The sequence below is a fragment of the Strongylocentrotus purpuratus genome, unplaced genomic scaffold, assembly GCF_000002235.5.
Source record: "Strongylocentrotus purpuratus isolate Spur 01 unplaced genomic scaffold, Spur_5.0 spur5_scaffold_4, whole genome shotgun sequence".
Lineage (NCBI taxonomy): Eukaryota > Metazoa > Echinodermata > Echinoidea > Camarodonta > Strongylocentrotidae > Strongylocentrotus > Strongylocentrotus purpuratus.
Genome location: NW_022145610.1, coordinates 15,344,394 through 15,364,600, shown reverse-complemented (window position 1 = coordinate 15,364,600; position 20,207 = coordinate 15,344,394). Strand labels below are relative to the sequence as shown.

Here is a 20,207-nt window from a genome sequence, read left to right as displayed (position 1 = left end):
TGCTCCCGTGAGAGTGGTTGGAAGGTGGCCTTTGAAAATGGGGTGGCCGACGCCCGAATTGTCCATGTGACTGGGGATGGTGATGGCCTCTCTGCTCGTACGGGGCTCGATTCCAATCCTGTTCAAACAAGGTCATCGGTCGGCCGGCCGAGAGAGAGAAACACACAGAACTTTACCACTGGGCCCCTTCATACTCTTCTAACACACCAGTTAATTTAATGCGTACAGTTCCCAAGAAGGATTTGTGCACAACACCAGTGCCTTTCCATAGCTTGTGTTGCATACTAATCAATCAATTACATTTCTTGTTATTCCTCATGTAGTTATTTTAATTTCTTTAAGAAAGTGAAAGAGAAGTGATGTTTACGCATGAAATAACCATAAAAAATACAGATATAGTAAGCTGACTTTATTTAATTGATAATGCAATGTCAATATCATTTCCTTTCACCAAATAAAATAGTGGGGGGGGGGGGGGATACTTCAAGACAAATGAACATGATTACTACAATATAAATTAGGATCTTGAATGCAAGTTTTGACACAGACTATTACCTCATACAATAGGGTGGATTCATAATTAACAGCACCCCCACCGGCAAGCTGGATTCTGACTGAAAATTTGTACTCATTTTCTAGCTCCAGGGTACATTTTTACATTGAATAGGGCCTTCCAATCTCCTTTGCTAATAATAACAATAGGAGAAATTACCTGACTAAAAGTGACCATGAGTAGGGTCAATAAGACATTTATGGAATCAGTCCAAAAAATTCAAACCTTTCCCACAAAAAATTCTGATTAAATCCTTGTAATCTCCTTGGGTATATAATAATATCACAGCTGATATTTTTGTCAACATTTACCCATGATGCATCACATGAAATTGACTAAACACTGGTGTCGCTAAATGGCGATGTGGATTGTGAATCCATTGTATTGTCTTTGATTTGGCACACATAAACAGACTGGTTTCAAATCCTTTCAGTCCTTAGCCCCACGTCTCTGGACCAAACTCCCCTCGTTTAAAAAAAATAGTACTTCACTAGATTTCTTCAAAAAACAAGTGAAAATATACCTGTACAACTCTTCTTGAATTGTTGATAGACGTAAGAGACAGCGCCTTGTATCCTTTGGAAAAGATGCTATATAAATCCAATTATTATTATTATTATTATTTATATAACAAAGCGAGTTACGGAACAGGCATGTTGAGTGGCTGAATAAAACCATCTAGACTTAATCAGGGGACAGGGGAACATTTTGGTAGTTACCTGATAGACACAAACCAAAGCATCAATCCATTCCTGTTAAGTGTTAGAATGGCCATCCACGTCTCAATCCTGCCATGTTTAATACGAACATGCTCTATGTATTATGAGTACTCACCGCTTGGTCCACATTGGCTGGCGGCATCCGGCCGTGGTGAGGTCCCCGAGGGGGTGGAGGGCCGCTCCCCTCTCTATCGTTAGGCTCCCAGTTTGCTCTGGGTGGGCCGTGCGGAACTCCATCTCTTCCCTGTCAATCGATCATGTTTATTTTGATTAGTTTTACAATATTTTTAGTATAATTTGCTTCTTTGTTTAGTTTTGTACAGGGCCCCATTCTCACATTTTGCTGTTCAATTTTAATGTATTGTTTACTTTGAACTTTAATGGAAAATAAATGAATTGAATTGAAACCATGAACAACAAAAAACTTTCATTCACACACACTCCACATTTTCTCGAAACATAAATACATAAGTTGTCCAATTCTGAATGAATAATGAGGCATGGAGAGAATAGTTTTATCAAAATTCTGGAAAAAAAAATTGCATTTCTGATTCTCATCCTCGCTAAAGAAGTAATATGAATCTTCTCTGTCTGTAGAATTACTAATTTCAAGCCATGCCATAAAGAAAATAATTGAAAGATTTAAATCACAAATTCATTGGAGCACGGAAAGTTGTCTTCAGTTTAGCAGACTATTCTGCCATCAAGCTTACATCATGTAATATTTTATACCCACTTCATGCTGCTAAACCAACTCAAATTTACGAAATCATTAGGATTCATAGTAATACACTTCTGCTTTTTCGATTGACAGTCTCTATGAAATGAAAGCATAGATCATTGACACAACATATTCATATATTTACTTTTAAAAAGCTATTTTTGATGAATGGATCATATTTTATTTGTTGACTGTTGAATTCATACCCCCCCCCCCCAAAAAAAAAAACAATCAAAGATTTATTTACCACTTGAGATCTTTGGTTTGAGTCTTCCTCTGGTCTTCCATCCTTTCTATCTTTTGAACCATCTCGACCACTTGGTGCGGCTCTAAACAACAAATAGAAATAGAAGAGATTTATTCAAATACCTACTTCAAGGCATCAGTTCATTATCCAGAATTTGATTTCCAATGGGACCAATAGCAATGCAAACATGAACAAAGAAAAAAAGAAGACAACTTTGATTATTTTTTCTGAAACACTTAGTAGGGACCTGAATATATTGCTAGAAGGTAGTGAACGCTTAGCCTCATATCTGCATCAGAGACTTCTTTCAAACCTTACTTAACTAGACGACGTAATCTTGGTGTGGCTGTCACAGGACCTGCTCAGTCCCCCAATTTCCTTCAAGAAGTTTATTTACTGCTCGGAGATAGGTAATTGATAGACGTCTTCATAACAGAGAACTGATCTGCCGGCAAGTTGCATCATGTAGTATACATTTTACCAAATTTCTTAATAACAATAATAATATGCTTTATTTTTGCGCCGTTTATCCAGACAATTCTATTCCAAGGCGCATTCATTATTACCAGCCTAGCTGCCATTACAGCGCTCTCCTCTTTCAACAAGAAGACATTTTTTGAATAAATAGTCCCTCTCACTGGTCTATTACTTCACCTAATCAAACGGTACTTATATTTCGGCAATCAAGACAATCTACTCACCCTCTTTCAGCGCGTTTCTTGGGCGAGTCGTCTTCTTCATCACTGAAGACCAGCTTCTCAGAGTAATCCACCTCACCGCTGACCACGGCCCATCCTTCTTCCGTCTTGCTAGCAGCTAACTCGTCCATATCGGTTAGATGCTGCATGTTGACAATGGCTGGTCTGGGGGCACCTTCCTTGTTGCTTCCTGGCTTCTCTGGTCTCCCTTGGTGCCTGGGAGGACCTCTATTTGGTCCAGGCTGCTGCATCCTGCAAAATTGAACAGAAGAAAATTATAGGTTGTATGATCATACATGAACCATTAACACTAGTGCAGAAAAATGTAGAAATCGATACAAGAAAACTAGCACAGAGAAGCCCATCTGGCTCAATAATGATACTGCCCAGACATAGGGTGATGGATAGATTCATTATAAAGAACTGCTCTGCCATCTTGATTAATCATGCAGTATTCAAATCCCTTTAACTTCTACAACTCCTTAGACACTTCCAATGGGGTGCTTTAAGGTGGGACTGCACTACTTGTCGCTACTTGCGCCCTCCATATAGCAATTCCTAAGCAGTACCCGTTGGTACCCCATGATCACCATTTTCTTATATTAATTGAGAGTTGACTTGATGAGACAACCCCCTGTTAGTGACCATGTAGGGAAGTCTAATCCCTCCTGGCCAAACTAGTGCAGACAGGCTGTAACAAATCCTTTGTATCATACTCACATTGCATTCTGGTGTTGAGGTGGATACCCATGTCTTGGAGGTGGTCCCTGCATGCCAGGCCCTCCTGGGTAACCCATATTGTACGGGTTCATTGGCGGAGGTGGTCCTCTTGGGCCACCCGGTCCCGTGGGCATACCACGAGGCCCAAACTGCATCTGAAATTTAGGCACATAATACCATGTCAATATATCAGTCTATTGTTCTATAGCTGGAGCAGCAATCATGAATAAAATCAGGTTTTGTTAAATATCTAAAATCAGGCGGGTGAGAAGATCTGTACTAAGAGACACTAAGTTTGATGAGTTTTTTCAAATAAAAATAATGCCTCTGGCACCACTTCGGTGGCCAAGGCATTACAAATGGGCAAGACTGTTCAAATGTGGTTGAGGTGGTGCCAGTCTCCTGTACCTAAATCAAGTATCTGTCAAATTTATTTGCATTAGTTGGTGTGGTTTTTAGTATGTGACCGCACTGCTGTCAGTCATAGGGTGATGGACAGATGTCTTTAAGATAGAAAACCATCTTGTTACATAATTTGAGTGATGAGAAAATAGAGAGTATCTGTGAATTTCTAAAGTCTTCACATTAGTATCATAATAGTTTACATTTACAAGGCCGGAATTTAGCTTAAAGGAATAGTTGAGTGTTGGTCAATACTCACATTAGCGAACGAAACTATGATCTAAACATAAAAAACATACAATAAATGTCTAAGAATGCATCATTGAAGATATAAATCCGAAATATTACATTAGAGTGAATTTATATGCAAAAAACCTGTTCGACTGCAAATGATTTTATTTATCAAAAATTTTACTTTCGAGGCGTGTTCAGTGTAATTGTATAGCGCCACCTCTCGGTCAAGCGGCAGCACACCGTGAATTTTCGCCAAGACGACGATCGGATATGGGCGTGCAAGTAATATCCGAACCATGTCTATAGCGCGCTGACTGATTTATATTGTACACATTATGGTATGCGAGGCCTGCACATAATTGCAAGGTCTGTGGTACTGGTAGCGCTATTGTTTTTGAGCGCGATATGCGAATACTGTATGTGTATGTAGTGCGAGTCATTCGACCTAGTAGTAGTGTATGTGTACCGGTATGTATTGTACGTCGTATGACCCAGTTGATTACTTCTACAGTGTAAAGAAAGTGGCTTACTCTATCTATCAACCAATATGTGAGACAACGCAAGGGCAATTTTGTATTTCGTTTGTAGGAACAAAGCTGTGGAATGATCTCCCAGATGAAATTAGATTAAAAACATCGAGGTTATCTGTCCACCTACCTTCTATGTAAATGACGTGGGCCTTCGTTTTTCCTTTTATATTACTTGTCTTCCTTTTATAATATGTGAAGAGTTTCATTCCAAAAGGAGCCAAATCCACTTTGGGTACTTCTGAGTAAATTGCCTTTTTTTATTTCTCCACTTTCCCTTTAGCCATGTATACCTTCATGTTGTTATATATGTTAAAGGTGTCACCCTGCATGGACCTGATTATCTGCCAATAATGATAAGAAAAAATCTTCCCTTCGGCTTTTCTGATGTTTACTAAATTTTTTTGATTTTTTATTTTCGTGGATTTAGCTCCTTTTGGAATGAAACATGTTATTGTACCTAAAAAATAAAAAATAAATCATATTTTCTCAATAAAGTCACTGAAATTTTATTCAAATTTAGCAGCAAACCTTTCCTTTTAAATAATAATAGTGAAATCACACATAAATATAACCTTTCGAAAAGAAAGTAAACAACATTATTACAGTTTCATTCCAAAAGGAGCTAAATCCATTCAATTCCAAAAGAAGCTAAATCCATGTTTCATTCAAAAAGGAATTACTAAATCCACATTTTTTTTTTTGGCACATATCGCACGACAACCAAATGCCCTAAGATGTTGATACCCACTTTGATAGAAAAATAAGGTTTTACAAAATGGAAAAATACTAGAAGAGAAAAGGTAAGAAAGAGTAAAGACGGATTGAGGACGGTAAACCCCAAACAAGAGACTCAAAAGATCTACCCCAGAATCCTCTCACCGGCACCAGAGTTGCCTAGGCCAATGATGGCCGAGAAGATTGCGCAATGTACCGCGCCGGTCTGGCAGGAAGGTGCCAATTGCGGTGAGGGGTTTTCATGGACCAGTAGATCTGAGATTATATTATCCAAAAAAAAAGAGATGAATATGAATTGACAAATAGTACCAAAAATAGAAGAAAAAAAAGATATAAAGTGAAAGGCGTAAATATTCTAAAAAAGAATGAAACGCCGATAATACCAAACAACAACAACAACACAAAATCTAAAAATTTGATAGAAATCAGAAATAACTGGTGGATTTTTTGTCTTATCATATGTTATAGGTCCAGAGCGACACCTTTAACATATATAACAACATGAAGGTACATGGCTAAAGGGAAAGTGGAGAAATAAAAAGAAATAAATTTAAAAAAATATTAAAAATTGTTGTATCAGTATACTATAATGAATAACAGTAGTGAATTAATTTAACATCTTACTTGATTCATACTTGTCCATAATGCAGTGTTTTTCAGTATTCTTATTTTGGTACTGCATGCAATTGTAAAGTTTAAAAAAAAAAGTGATTGTAACTTCTTGTAAATAAGTTGTGTTCTACAGTGCCTGTGTATTGCATGACCTACGTCAGTACGTGATAACTTGTAAATGTGTAAAGACATAAGATTTTAATATAATTATAGTAATGCTAAAATGAAGATACATAACATATTTTTATGGTGTACATTGAAAGCTTTATTCGGCCATAACTAACAGTTAAAGTTACACAACATTATTGAGATGAATACAAATTATAATTGCTGTACTGAAGGCAATATTTAAACGTGATGTTGATTTCAACCATTGCATACAAACAGATCATGTGTATTAAAAAAGGCACATTTTTATTTAGCATCTATCGCTATGACAACTTTAACCGTCGTCATTAAGAAGGAGCAATATACTTTATTTGTATACCACCATGTATTGTTACTTATTAGTTACTGCTTATTTATATACATCTTATCTTGTGTCTTTCATAAAAACTTGACATACTCTATAGGCAATGTGTAGATAAGTTTACCAAAGAAAAGTATCTATAACAGTAATGTTTCTACGCGCTTGACAAATATACTATTACCCCGGTCATTTGATTCAGTGCTTGCCCGCACACAATGTTTTGACTAGTACGTGATCATACAAATTTTGCCGAGAAACTGCCTACTAATTGATATATTTGGTAAATTATTATATCTATTTGGACTTGATAGATATAACGCATGTGTCGGGCACTTGTGCGTAGTCCCATATACATCTTTCTGTGTACAGTGCTTGTAACTTTACCAAGACTGGGCCAATTTTTTTATCATTTCGATGATTCTAGAACCTTGCAGTACACACCAAGACTTATATGCTAGATGATCAACCTTTTCTGATCGATTCCACAACAATCCTTTCACAATGCAGTCGCATGACCATAACTGGTTTTATCTTTTAAGTTTCACATCTTACTTTATATATAAATGCTTTAAAAATTGTCTGAGTGATTCTTTTCCTTAATGTGTACGAGTATACATGTATACATACTCCATATCGATCTCAAATCCTGAATCATATCAGTTTCAGCACAAAATTAAGTATAGTTAGGTACATATATGTCTTTCATCTTCCCTAATGCTCGACTATGAATATCACCTCAAGTGATTAACATCCAACATAAGGTTTTTCAAAAAAATAGCACAGACATTTCAAAACTGGTCATGTCCTATACGCACACAAAAGACAATTCTGCGTTGTGTGTACTAAGTTTCATATGAATCGATCAAACTACTTCCAATAGTTTGCTCACATACTTATTTTACACACTGCACATGCATTGAGTTTTATACTGTTATTATAATGCCTCATCAAAGATACCAAAACTATAAAATTGCTAAAACTTGGAAAGAATATGCTCCACAAGATTATTAAAACAAAATTGTATTCTTTGTGCAAAGCTTGGTTACCATGGAGGTACCTTAACAGACAGACACAACAAATGTGTCTTGCACACCCTCGGGTCAATCGGTATACCAAGTTTTATTACAATTTGCAAAAAAATTGGAAAAAATTTGACCCAGTTTTTTACAATAGACCAACAGAAAGATTCGCCTGCCCAACTGTATCCTTATTCCTTTATACACCCTTTCAAACTACAAAGTAGTTACAGGCAGCATATCTCTTGATGGTATAACCTTGAACCTCAATACTTTGGCGTTGAGCTGATTCACGTTCATTGATTCAAATGATGCATGAAACCAACTGTTTTGCTGTCTTGTGATCATTTCTCTTTTTCGCTTGCATTATTTTAGTCACATTGATTGCATTAAACAAAAAATGAAGACTATTTACAATAAGATATTCTACAAATCTTTCTTCTGTCCATGTTGATTTTCAACAGGTTCCGAAGTATAGTCTTTTTCATGATCGACTGTCACCTCAGTTACATGCACAGTCACTAAAACCAAACACATTGTTGACTCATGGTTTGACCTCTTGGCTGTAAATTTTATAATTACTACCGTAACTTCTTCAAGGAATATAGGTTGCCAAATAGATACAAATTGAAATATCCACCATTTCCACATGAGCAAGCACTGATTTTATCACAAATTATGAATTGTATAAATCACATAGAGCTTTTATACACTGATGTCACAATTTGTCTTTTATATTCCTACATTTCTTCCATTTGTAAACTTGCCAACCTCTTATTTTAATACAATATACAAGTGCCAAGCATGGTGGCTAATCTAGCAACAATAACAATTTATTTCTGGTACATGTATATCATGTGTTATGTGATTTTTTTTCTCCAGATAACCACATCCCCATGATCCCCAGGGACACTCTAGTATCAAGTTTGGTGGTATTTTGTCAAAGGGTCTCTGACATATCAAGAATACATGCTCGTAATGCTAAGCCATGCAATCTTTCACCTCCGGACCACAAAATCATTAGCAACCAAATGAGTCCAAAATGTTAAGTTCCAACCAATCCTCAAGATAGCCTAAAAACATGCCACATGGACAAATTAAATCGAGGCGATTAAGAGTCTTGCATGCAATCATGCAACAATGAACCTCATTTGACCTTTGACCTACTTATGTGACCTTCAACTCCAGAATATCATGGAGGCCAATAAAGGGCATCTACCAATCAAGTATGGTTACAAACAGATGCAGGGTTGGAAAGTTAGCAACCCTAATTGATTTTTGCAGGTAAGATTTCACATTAGACTTCATTCAAATTTGTGTACAGTCACGGAGGATGGACGGAAGGACGCCATTTGGATCCCTTAGTCTCTGCTCGAAAAAAAGCAGTTCTCAAGTCAGACAATCCCAAATGTTCACTACAGAGGATTACATGGATTTCTCTAATCGGCCTAGTCTCCTGGCTAGGATCACATCAACTTGTGGTGGAGGAAATGGTGCAAGCCGGGGCCTTGTGTGTCTAGGGTCATCAGGGAGCAGAACAGCCTTCGAGAACAGTGGTCCTTGGTCCTGTTCTCTGCGTTCCAGTATCGCACCGATGAGTCCTTGTACATACATGTAGGGGTAGGTCTTGGGGACCTTCTCCTTCCGGGCCACGTAGTTGTTGGCACGCTTTGACCATACTGCAACATATCTGTATCATAAAATAAAAGAACATGCAAAATGTAACAAGTTGCATTATATGCACACTCATTCTTGTCAATTGGAAATGATTCATATCTCTTAAAGATAAACTTGAGTTCTGGTAAAAAAAGAAAATGAATTCTCACAGAATCTAACGAAACTTACACTGAATGTTCAAGATTACAAATAAATGTCATGTGCCAAACAATTTTGGAAGAAAATGTATACTGGCTGAGTAATGAGCATAGAAAGATAAGGAAATCAGGGTAGTACTAGCCCCGACAGGCCGACACCATGTGTGTTGTCCCATATACATCTTTCTGTGTAAGTGATTGTTACTTTACCAAAACTCTGCCAAATTTATGATGATTTTGATGACTCCAGAACCTTGCATTACACACCAAGTATATTATTACACTGCATCCAAGTCCGCATTTAGGGTCCAAAATCAGCAGCATGATTGACAAACCATCAGCTTACAGTCCGTCATCTACATAATTTAGATGTGCGTCGTGTACAGGGACAACTTCTTTAGATGACGTCATATTTTGGCGATTTAAAAGGGGCGTTCCCAGGAAGGACAATTAGATATTTAATAATTTCCCCAAAATTGATAAATTTCATGGGAAAGAACTGCCAATTCGGATTGCCCTGTCCAACTACACAGGGAAAACAAAAAATCATGTTTTTTTTTTTTACTCCACCCACTTTGGATTGCCTTGTCCATCTAAAAAAAAATGTACAAATAAAAATAGGAAAAACAAGAAAGAAAAGAAAACCTTTTTTTCTTTCTTTCTAATTTCCACTCACTTTGTATTGCCTTGTTCATCAATCTGGTCGGGCCTGTCCTTGTGTGCCATGTAGTCGATGACCGCAAGCAAATTCCTTGCCCGGTTTGCTGGGTAGCTGGATGGATAAGACAAACAATTGGTATTACCACTACCATGATGAATGAATAGTAAATGCTTTAGACAAATCTCAGACTCATTGGCCCGTAGTCACAAAGGAGGTTTGTAGGAGGTTTGTACAAACCATGGTTTGACGATGGTTTACATCTATGGAATGCTGCTCGCATACCGTAAATTGTAAATTAACATTGTTAACAAGTATGGAGTTTACATTCCTTCTCCATCAGTTTACAAATGGCATTCCATAGATGTAAACCTTGGCCAAACCATGGTTTGTACAAACCTCCTTTGTGAATACGAGCCATTCACTTCAGTTCTGGATTTGTGTTGTAAATTATTGACTCTTAATTAAAGGTAGTTACATTTCCCTGCTACAACCACTCCAACTTGACTTAACATCAGGTACCTACACAAGTACGATACAAAGTCTGCTGTTTCAAGACTCTGCATGCATCCAAAAGTGATTTCAGCATTTATATAGATGTCATTCATAATTTCTCATTAACTTTGCTATTTGCTTCAAAATATGATATTGTAACTGTAACCGTACTGTAATGATATGTTTCAACTTTTCCACAATCTTACTTCAAACATACAAAATGATACTAAAAATACTTACTCAAAGGAATACCGCTTGGAAGCATACATCAGTATATGGTTGTGGAAACACTCGAGCATGCTGGTGTGCCTAAGGAATTATGAAAACAAAATAAAAACTGATATAAATGATAGGGCATTTCATTATTTTCATACCACAAAATCAATATTGAAAATCCCATGTCATACACATGAGCAAATAAGATGCATTATCTTTACCTGCTGATATGTCCCAATTTTATAGGTCATAACCGAAAAAGAGCTCAATCTTGCAAACATGTACGTAATGAACGCATTCTCATCAAATTCCTCTCAATTTACAGAGCCTTTCGTACATGTATACAGAATCCTACCTGAAGCGAGCAAATCAGCAGAGTAGGCCAAGTTCTCCATGAATTTGCGGTCAAAGGTGACTTGTACTATTCACCTGCTAATTCCCCTACTGCTGCTTGGAATTTCTTCGCTGGGGATGGATTGTGTTGTCTGTTCTTCATATCTGTAAAAAGTGAAGAAACGAAAGTCATTCACAAAGTAAAAAACATTCAGATTTTAAATCACCAAAAGAAATTATTTTGAAGATGGCATTCTCTAATAATTATCACAGCTAGCCAGATTTGGAATTTGCATGACTAATAACTGATGCATTGGTTCTCTGTCATGTATGTGAAGTTGAGACACTCTTTGGTAGAGATAAATATAGATGAGACAGTCACTCTCAAGCAAGCTATAGTATAACCTTGTCGACTTTTAAAAAGAGCAGGATGTTTACCCGGTTGACTAGCCCTGCACGTCATCATTACAAAGAAAACTGCAGTTGTAACGAGGGACATTAAAGGTAGGGTCTATTACAAAGTTTTGGGAAATTTTGAAAATTGGGTGGATAGTGATTCTTTACAATTTTGATATATTTGGATGCCCCTGTGGAAGTATTATAAGCACTAGAAAATTTAGCTCCTAAAACACTTCTGCTTTCGAAAAAAATTGAATATAAAAATTTACCGGTGCTCCCGGTAAATTTTGATAAATTTAAAATAGCGCCTACGGTCGTACAACGGTAGCTGCTACCATAAAAATCCCGGAATATGTAGTTGTGATATATAATTTCAAAAAGGTAATAGCCAATCGGTCAATTGTAGCTTGTTGTATAGCTGAATTAATATATTGACCTTGAGAGAGAGTTATAGTATACCCCATAAAGAGATTATTATTTACAATTTCATCACTTTAGACTCGATTTCAACGCGACAACGTTCACTGAATATTGTAGGATCGCATATGCTTCCAATATTTTCATTTGAACCAAATTCATCCGGAGGTCTAGTGGAGCCAGACGTAGTCTCAGTGGAACAACCGACGATATAGAGACTGAAGCTTTCGGTCTACTGTAGACCTAGGCTAGACTATCAATATCATATGATTCATGAAATCTGAATTAAAAATCCAAGGCAAGAGATAACAAAACGTAATTTCTTAAATTTGCCGATTCCATGCATCTAGTCTCTAGACTAGATCAAATTAAAACGGTAGGCCTACCCAATGCAGTGGGGCGTATATCATTTCAACTTACCTCTCAGTGAGCTGGCATGTCTATTGCATCCTCTAGACTCGGCAACGAGAAGGCCGCCTGCAGCTCGCGAAGTTTCTCCGCCGTACCCTGGCCTTGTTCACAGCCACTCCCGCGCCTCCTCTGGGCCGGATGGTCGAGCTGCCATTGCTTGTTTCTCTCCTTCCTCTTACCGTCTTACTTAGTCTTATTCCGATTTAGCGTAGCCTTAGCCTTGTCCTTAGGCTTAGCACTAGCTGAGTCCGAGTCGGCCATCGTCCGTGACCTCGAGCTCCTTTTCCAATCTCGATCTCGTTATCGTATTTCAATCAAAGCTTGTCTGTAGCTGTCTAGCGTTCGATCGGCGCCGGTGATAATCTGATATGAGCTGTGTGTGTTATACTTTACGTGAAAGCTGTACTGTATTACTAGCGCGCGGTCGGATACCCGCCTGCTAGCTACCTGACTGTACGTACCAACGAACTCAAACACTCGTTGTAAATACGCTGGTTGTTAAATGACATAGAGGGAGCTAAACACGTAAATTCAAAAAATAAACCGTCGAAAGTCAAAAGTGATGTCCGGACGTCAAACACTTTTATATAATGTTTTGAAAGCAAATTGCACAACAATTAGAGCATTTGATTTGGAATTATTATCATCTCCCATGTTTTTTTCGATGATCTTTCATATGGTACTGAAATAAACCAAATTTGTTTTGGAGGGGCACTTTGGAAATTACCAATACTCAACTATACCTTTAATAAGAGGGCCTTATCTTGGTCCTACACTTGTTAAAAATAAGTTACAAATCAATGGTAATAAAACGAAAATTTAAACAAATATGGGGGGAAAAGAACTTCTTTTTTCATGAATCACCAAGGAAGTTGATAAGGAGAAGGGACTCACATATTGAGGCATCATTCCTCTGAACTGCTGCATAGGGCCTGGTGGGGGCGCGTTCCCCTGAGCCCCATTCATGATCCCCGGAGGGGGCATACCATGAGGGGGCATCATGGGGCGGTCTTTGTCTAGGGCTGCACCCGGTGACGAGGAGGCGAGCCCTTCAGCCTCCCCCGTCCCAGTTCCACCGGACTTGTTCAGCGAGCTGCCGCCTTCTCTCCAGCTCTTTACGTCTGAAATAAAAAGAAAAGTTAAGTATCCATTGTTTCACATTGCACAAAATGAACATTGCATTCACCATACTGAAATAAAACAAATTATTAATTTCCATCTTGTAATAATCTTAGGTGAGTAACATACTCTCACAGTCCACAACTTTTACCTTTACTTGGAACTGGATTTATTTTTGAATTTTGTAATTTAATTTCAATTTCAATTTATTTATGTTTCCAACAAATTATTACAAAGCAATGATAAACATCTACAACTAGGCCTGTAACTGATCATCGGATCGGGGGCCGATCTTGAGCCGATCAGGGGTGATCGGATAATAATTTCCGATCGCTGATCAATAACATTAATTACATTGTAATCCAAGATGGCGGCCCGCATGGTTTGCCTCTTCTACTAGACCAATATTATTAATTTCAAAGTCATGAAAAGGCACTAAATATCAACAAACATGGTCAACAACAACTCCAAATGACAAAATAATCCCAGCCATGAATTTTTTTGAGCATTTGATAGCCAAGAACTGAAAATTTCCTTCATAAAAAAAAAAAAAAAAAATTCTGCTGATTTTTGTTTGCCGATACCGATCACAGGTGCGAGAGCGTCGCTCTGATCTTCCGATCCAATCAAAGCCCCAACTTACAGGGTTTTTTTACAACAAATGTAGAAATACATATTGGACACAGAGGAGTCCACTAACAAGCAATGCTTGTACACGAGTGAAAACTTCTAAAGAATCCCTGATATTCTGAAGCACTGCCTCTGGCACCACCTACACTAGGAGAAGTATAATGAATTCTGATAACGATTTTATGGCTTATACATGTAAAATAACCTCACATTCATAAGTGAAAATATCAGTGAAAATATCGACAGAATTCTTACTTTGTGGTCTTAGACTTGGTCCTGGTCCATACTGGACCTCTTTGGGATTCTCTTTCTCTTTGTCTGAGTCTTTGCTGCTGCTGCTTGAAGCGGCAGCTGGCTGATCTCCGGGCGTGCCTAGAGATGGAAATTCTTGATCCAGACGCGAAGGGGGAGGAGCTATTCTCATCGGTGGCGGTGCTCCAACTTGATTGGGCACTCCTGATGCATTGAAAGCAAACAAGACATACAACAGGAATGCCAGTTAGAATTGATCAGATGGCCTGAAAATCACCTAGAATGAGCTCTTTTGCAAACAAAAAAGCTGAAACTATGGCCTGAAAATAACTCGACAGGGCCTGAATTCAGGCTTTTGCCTGAAAACTGGCATCCCTGATACAAGCATTGAACAAATATGATTGAACAAATTCTCCTGGATTGAGGTAAAGAGACAAGATCGCCACAGCCTTTCTGCACTTTTATTTTACATCTTTGGAAAACACAAGTTCGCTCACATTCACGTGGTGATGTGGGTCTACAGAACACAACAGAAAATCTTCTTGCTACAATACATTGCAGGTTTCTGATAATAACCATTCAATATCAAACAATTACAGGGATGCTAGTTAGAATTGATCAGAGGGCCTGAAAATCACCTGGAATGGGCTTTTTAGTACACAATAAAGCCTAAACTATGAACTGAAAATAACTTGCCCGGGCCTGAATTCAGGCTTTTGTCTGAAAACTGGCATCCTGACAATTACTAAGTGACTTTTAGCACCAAATGGCAAAAACTTTGTATCTGTAGTTTTTAACATAAGCCTGATAAATATAGAAGAGTTGTGTCTTCATGATATGGTTAAGCAGAGGCAACACAAATCCATGAAATACATCCAAAGATTCAAATTCAATATTCAAGATTTTATTGTCCATAATACAGAACAAAAAATTCCATTTGTGTAGCATGTGATAATAAGACAAAAACATGGTGTCATGTGTTGAGAGCCAGAAGGGCGCCAAGACTCTATAAAGAAAAAGGTTATGAACAGGTACGGTCCTCCAGCTCTCAGCACACAACATAACAAGACAATTATATGACGAGCTATACCAGAGTATCTGAAATGACAGCTTGCGTTGGCCACAACTTACCTTTTGGCAGTGCATTGGGAGCAGGAGGATGCCAGGACTTCCCTGACTGAGAGTCCTCTTGGACTGAAGGTCCCCGAGGAGGAGGTGCTTGCTGCTGTTGCTGCTGCTGCTGCTGCTGCTGCGGCGGCTGAGTATCTGCAGCCTGGCTCTCTGGAGCACTGCAACAAAGAAATACATCACCATTCAATATAGAGGAAGCGTGATAGCTCAGTTGGTAGAGCAGTGGTCTCGTAATCCGGTGACCCGGGTTTGAAACCCAAGTCGATGTGCTAGTGCCCTTTGGGAAGGCATTAGTCCTCATTACCAGGTCCCTCAGAGAGGACCTAAAGCTGTTGGTCCTCTGGTTGCTTACTACCTAGCATTTATGCTTTCTTAGCAGTCAGGTAAAATGACCACTACTACTACAACTACAATATCATACAAACATAATGGTAAGATTTGATGGAGACAGAAGGGAAATTCCATTATATACCCAGCAGAATAATTTTTTAGTGTACATGTTTCACCGATACAACAAGGTAAAAATAAGTATCTCGCATTAAACTTAATACAATGTACACTGTATATGCAGTATTACCAATGTCATGTGCTTAGTAACAGTAATAAATACATTACTGGCATCATGCATGCATATAACGTTCATAAATTTCTTCTACCAGAGATTCACTGAAATGTGTCCCCCTGCCATTGTCGCAACAAAAAATATTCTGTTGCCAGGGTAAATTACGCAACAGATTTAGCATATTTTTAAAACTAACAATATTTTAAAACTATGATTACACTTTAGCAAATCTTAATTATAAGTTTACTAGCTGTTTTTGCTTCTTCCCCCCCCCCCCCCATTCAGTTCAAATTACACAGTAACCAATCTTTTGGTTTGATTTTGTTTGTTTTGATATATACTTTATGATGGATAAGTAAACGTTATGTGAGTTCATCTAGCGGTAATGTCCGTGGTACGGTCAGCTCTCTGTCTTTGCTTAATAACTCACTTCTTTCGGATGGTGACGTTAAAGGTCGGTCCCCAGACGTAAAGAATCACATTTGATTGACACACGTCTGTAATAACCCAACTACACATATACTATGAGTCAACTGTTGAGAAACCAACATCCATGGGTCATTCCGAGTGATGAGTCATAAGTTACATAGAATTCACCAGGGGGGTGTTTCACAAAGATCCAAAGTCAAACTTAACTCTAAGTTGGACTTAAATGTTATGGAGAGCTGCTGTATAATGAATACATTCAAAAGTAAAATTGAGGTATTTTAGATTTTTCATAAACTCCACATCAAGAACATGAAATCCCCCAAGATAATAGAAAATATGAATGATTTGAATCAACATTTTATGCCTTTTAAAATAATTTTTACAAAATATTTTCAAAGATGCTAACGGCTTTCCATAATTGTTAAGTCCAACTTAGAGATAAGTTCAACTTAGGACCTTTGTGAAACACTACCCAGGACTTACTTTTCTGAATTCTTTTCGTCGGATCCCCATCCTGATCCACTTCCTGATATAAGATTAATATTTGGGTCGTTTCCTTGGTGTTCACTTCTTAAGCTTGGGAGGTTGGGAGGCACACGACGGGCATTGCCCACTTTGCCAAGACTTTGTAATCCACGGCCATGGCTCACTGTTCGAATAGCAGAAAACAATTTGAGAATACATGTAAATTGTTACTATTTCTCTAATTTCAGTCACTTGAACATTTTGTGAAGCAAGTAAAGCACTTCACATAACTTCAACAGATAATTAACGATCATATTCTGGCATCAACTCTGATTAAACTTGTACCAAGCACATGTCAACAATGTATCTTTAATCAACAAGAGTAAAAGAGTAATTTAATATTAACCATAAATCAAATCACGGACAGTAATATGATGGCTAGTTACTTTTATTTCAGCAAGTAATATTTTCTTTGTCAGAAAAAAGTAAATTGTGACAAGTGATTGGTTAATTTATGTTGCTCATAGGTGAATGCAAACACAAATAGATTATAACAATATTAACTCATAAAGGCAATGAAAAGGTAAGCAAAGCATTATTTCTTTATTTTGTAACTTAAGATCCTTTAAAAAAAATTAAAAAAGGATTTGTTTTCTGAATACCATCCCATCTGCCATGCACACAATGTGTACAACTTCCAAGATTAAACAAAATTTTCTATTTACTCATCACTCTCCACTATTTTCCCAACATAGCAGGTCAATGTTTGAAACTGAAAATCATCACCCCAAGTTCTCACAATCAATAAGAGCCAACTACATATACATTTCTCATATGGACGGTCACTACAAGGACACACTGCCTCCAGCACCACCACTACCAATAGTAACGGAACACATACCCAACCACTGTACCACATCTCATGGGCACTTACCTGCTAGTTTTTGAGGTTCTACACTTTTTCCTTTGTAAGTATCGTATAAGTTGAGGGAAGAGTATTTTGATTTTCCATCTTTCCCTTTGTTTGTCACTGCTGAACGGTCAGACATACTGCATTTCCTGTCATGGAGCTCTTATTCACGCTACCACAGAACGTGCAAGAAGCCACTATAAAAAAAAAAAAGAAGAACGTATCAAAATAAGGTTTCAAATCATTTCACTTATTCATGATAATGACATGAATGCCGTTTCTAAAGCATCTGAAGCTGCATGTACATGTTCATACAGCTTTCAAGCATGTTTTGGTTTCCAGTTGCATACGTATAAACTCGATGTGGAATTTGCTGCACGCATTAAGGCTGCGACGTGTACACGGATGTTCTGTATACTCGTCCGTTTGACAACTCCAATTTCATCACTCTCATCTCATTCCTATTCCTCTTTATTCAAATTACAGACGTCCATATTGTTACTGTTCAATAAAAAGAAAAACCTTATAATGTACGGGGAGAAAAATATCTGTTTTATTTAAAAATTCAACATAGGCGTAAGGCCCAACCAAACTTTTTTTTTTCTGTCTAGAAATAGTATTAGTACATTGTAGAAGCTACTGGCTACTGCACATGATGAGATTGGCAATCACAAACAAGTCACAAACTGCATTGCGTAATATCCTCTCACTAATCTGTACAGTGTACTTCAGTGTATTATGAAAGAGGTCAGTGGAGCCAGACAAAGTAGACCTACAGTATCTGCAGAACAACCATCGTAATCAATATCATTTTATCAAAGAATGGAACTTTCAAGTTTCAGTAAGGTCAAAATTTGTCTTTTGTCATAGTCTAATTGATTCATCATAGGAAATATTACATGATCATATAATTACATTTAGACCTAGGCCTACAAGGATATCTTCATAAATGCGAACAAATCACGTCCTAAAAATCCTTATTAACGATGCGAAAAACGGATTCCGCAATGATGCTCCATGATGCACTTCTCATTGACACAGCACTGACAAGTGACAGAGACTTTCACATCATAATGATAAATCATCAGGGAGACGGACATCCCACAAAACTAGACGGTGAACTGTGGGCATTTTATTATGCGAAATCCGTTTTTTCGCATTACCAGCGTGGATCGGGAACCCTACACCGGCAGAATGCGAGAGGAAAAAAAACGTCCGGGAAAATGCGGACGATCCCTAGACCTATTTCAAAGGACGTGATTAGTACGCATTTACGAGGTTATCCTCATTTATGTGGACGATGCTCATTCTCGGACCTTTGTATTTTTTATCAGGTTTTTTGTAATTTTGTAAATTCAATTTGCTGATAAAATTATTGTGGAAAATTAATCAAATGAAAAATTGAAATGAAATGCTAACTAATTAGGTAACTAGCTTCATTGTAAAATTGCAACTACAAAGGGTTTCATCTAGATTCTAACTACAAACATCCAACATCAAATATCATCATCAATCACGATCATACACTGCGATACATTTAGCCAGACGCAGGCCCATAGGCTTAGCCATAGCCTAGCCTAGGCGTAGACTCTAACGTCATAAACGAATACGAAACACAGCTACACAGCGGATGTATAGCGGGTTGTATGTATTTCAGCAACAAAACAATATCAAGTTTAACGGAACCCTTCACTTTTATGGCTTATATTTCACGTAAATATGCTATGTTTCTCAACTTACCCTTGCTCGTTCTGTAGGAAAATGAATGGAGAAAAGTATGATGACCTACGTCACCCTTATGAACAGAGGATGTTGTCAATTCAGATGGATATAATGTCAATTGAGAGATGATATTCTCTCAAGAAATATCCGCTACAATAAATATGGCGGAAGGCTTCGGCTCTTCGGTCGAATAATCGGCTCCATTCGTGCGTTCGGTAAAAGCCGTCTATATCATATGCAAAGCAGCAATTTGCCTTTGTTCGCAATCGAAGCCCCTGGGCAAGGGGAAAAGCTAGAAGGGGCCGAGCAATGTTCGGGTGTTGCTGAGTGGTGACTGTATGTTTATATTGAATAATGTAATTACTGTTCAAACGGAAATAATGACTGTCACACAAAACATGAATAGGTTGAGTATACATGTAGATGGCAGGAGTGGCACCGCTGAGCGGGGTCAGGTCCGGGGTGCATGGATGGGGGGGGGGGGGGGGTTGAGAAGGGGGAGGGGAATGGGAGCCGGAGACTCGGGGCAATGGAGGGGGGGGGTGCACAGGGCCTGGAGTCAGTGTCTGTTAAAATTATGTTTATTAT

General features: G+C 38.0%; 2 protein-coding genes across 3 annotated transcripts in view; both read right to left on the bottom strand.

Moving 5' to 3' along the window:
* The window catches only part of LOC100889016 (protein PRRC2C), a 41,960-nt gene extending 22,149 nt beyond the window's left edge, over positions 1-19,811 (bottom strand). Inside the window, exons 1-10 of the mRNA XM_030997087.1 lie at positions 19,638-19,811; positions 17,922-18,094; positions 17,006-17,171; positions 15,532-15,689; positions 14,404-14,604; positions 13,294-13,520; positions 3,659-3,813; positions 2,942-3,190; positions 2,241-2,322; positions 1,388-1,516 (exon numbers count right to left, since the gene is read on the bottom strand). Of these exons, the coding sequence (XP_030852947.1) occupies positions 1,388-1,516; positions 2,241-2,322; positions 2,942-3,190; positions 3,659-3,813; positions 13,294-13,520; positions 14,404-14,604; positions 15,532-15,689; positions 17,006-17,171; positions 17,922-18,036 (1,482 nt within the window). The 5' untranslated portion in view covers positions 18,037-18,094; positions 19,638-19,811. The remainder of the gene's footprint in view (positions 1-1,387; positions 1,517-2,240; positions 2,323-2,941; positions 3,191-3,658; positions 3,814-13,293; positions 13,521-14,403; positions 14,605-15,531; positions 15,690-17,005; positions 17,172-17,921; positions 18,095-19,637) is intronic.
* On the bottom strand, positions 7,241-12,804 carry LOC115929031. 2 transcript variants are annotated; one of them, XM_030997084.1, is made up of 5 exons: positions 12,409-12,803; positions 11,195-11,337; positions 10,864-10,932; positions 10,147-10,242; positions 7,241-9,346 (listed from the first exon to the last, which is right to left on the bottom strand). In XM_030997084.1, the coding sequence occupies exons 3-5, from the start codon at positions 10,920-10,922 to the stop codon at positions 9,082-9,084; spliced, it is 420 nt and encodes a 139-aa protein (XP_030852944.1). In that variant the 5' UTR covers positions 10,923-10,932; positions 11,195-11,337; positions 12,409-12,803; the 3' UTR covers positions 7,241-9,081. The 2 variants fall into 2 exon arrangements, with proteins under 2 accessions (XP_030852944.1, XP_030852946.1); XM_030997086.1 differs by lacking the exon at positions 11,195-11,337 and having other exon boundaries at positions 12,409-12,804.
* Positions 19,812-20,207: the final 396 nt, after the last annotated feature.

Bases quoted from the DNA above. Each gene is read 5' to 3' on its own strand.
- LOC115929031 (XM_030997086.1), bottom strand. From the start codon at position 10,922: ATGCTCGAGTGTTTCCACAACCATATACTGATGTATGCTTCCAAGCGG. The intron at 10,243-10,863 runs GTAAGTATTTTT...TTATCCATCCAG, and splicing joins TCCAAGCGGTATTCCTTTGA to CTACCCAGCAAACCGGGCAA. The intron at 9,347-10,146 runs GTGAGTGGAAAT...TTTATGATACAG, and splicing joins GATGAACAAGGCAATACAAA to ATATGTTGCAGTATGGTCAA.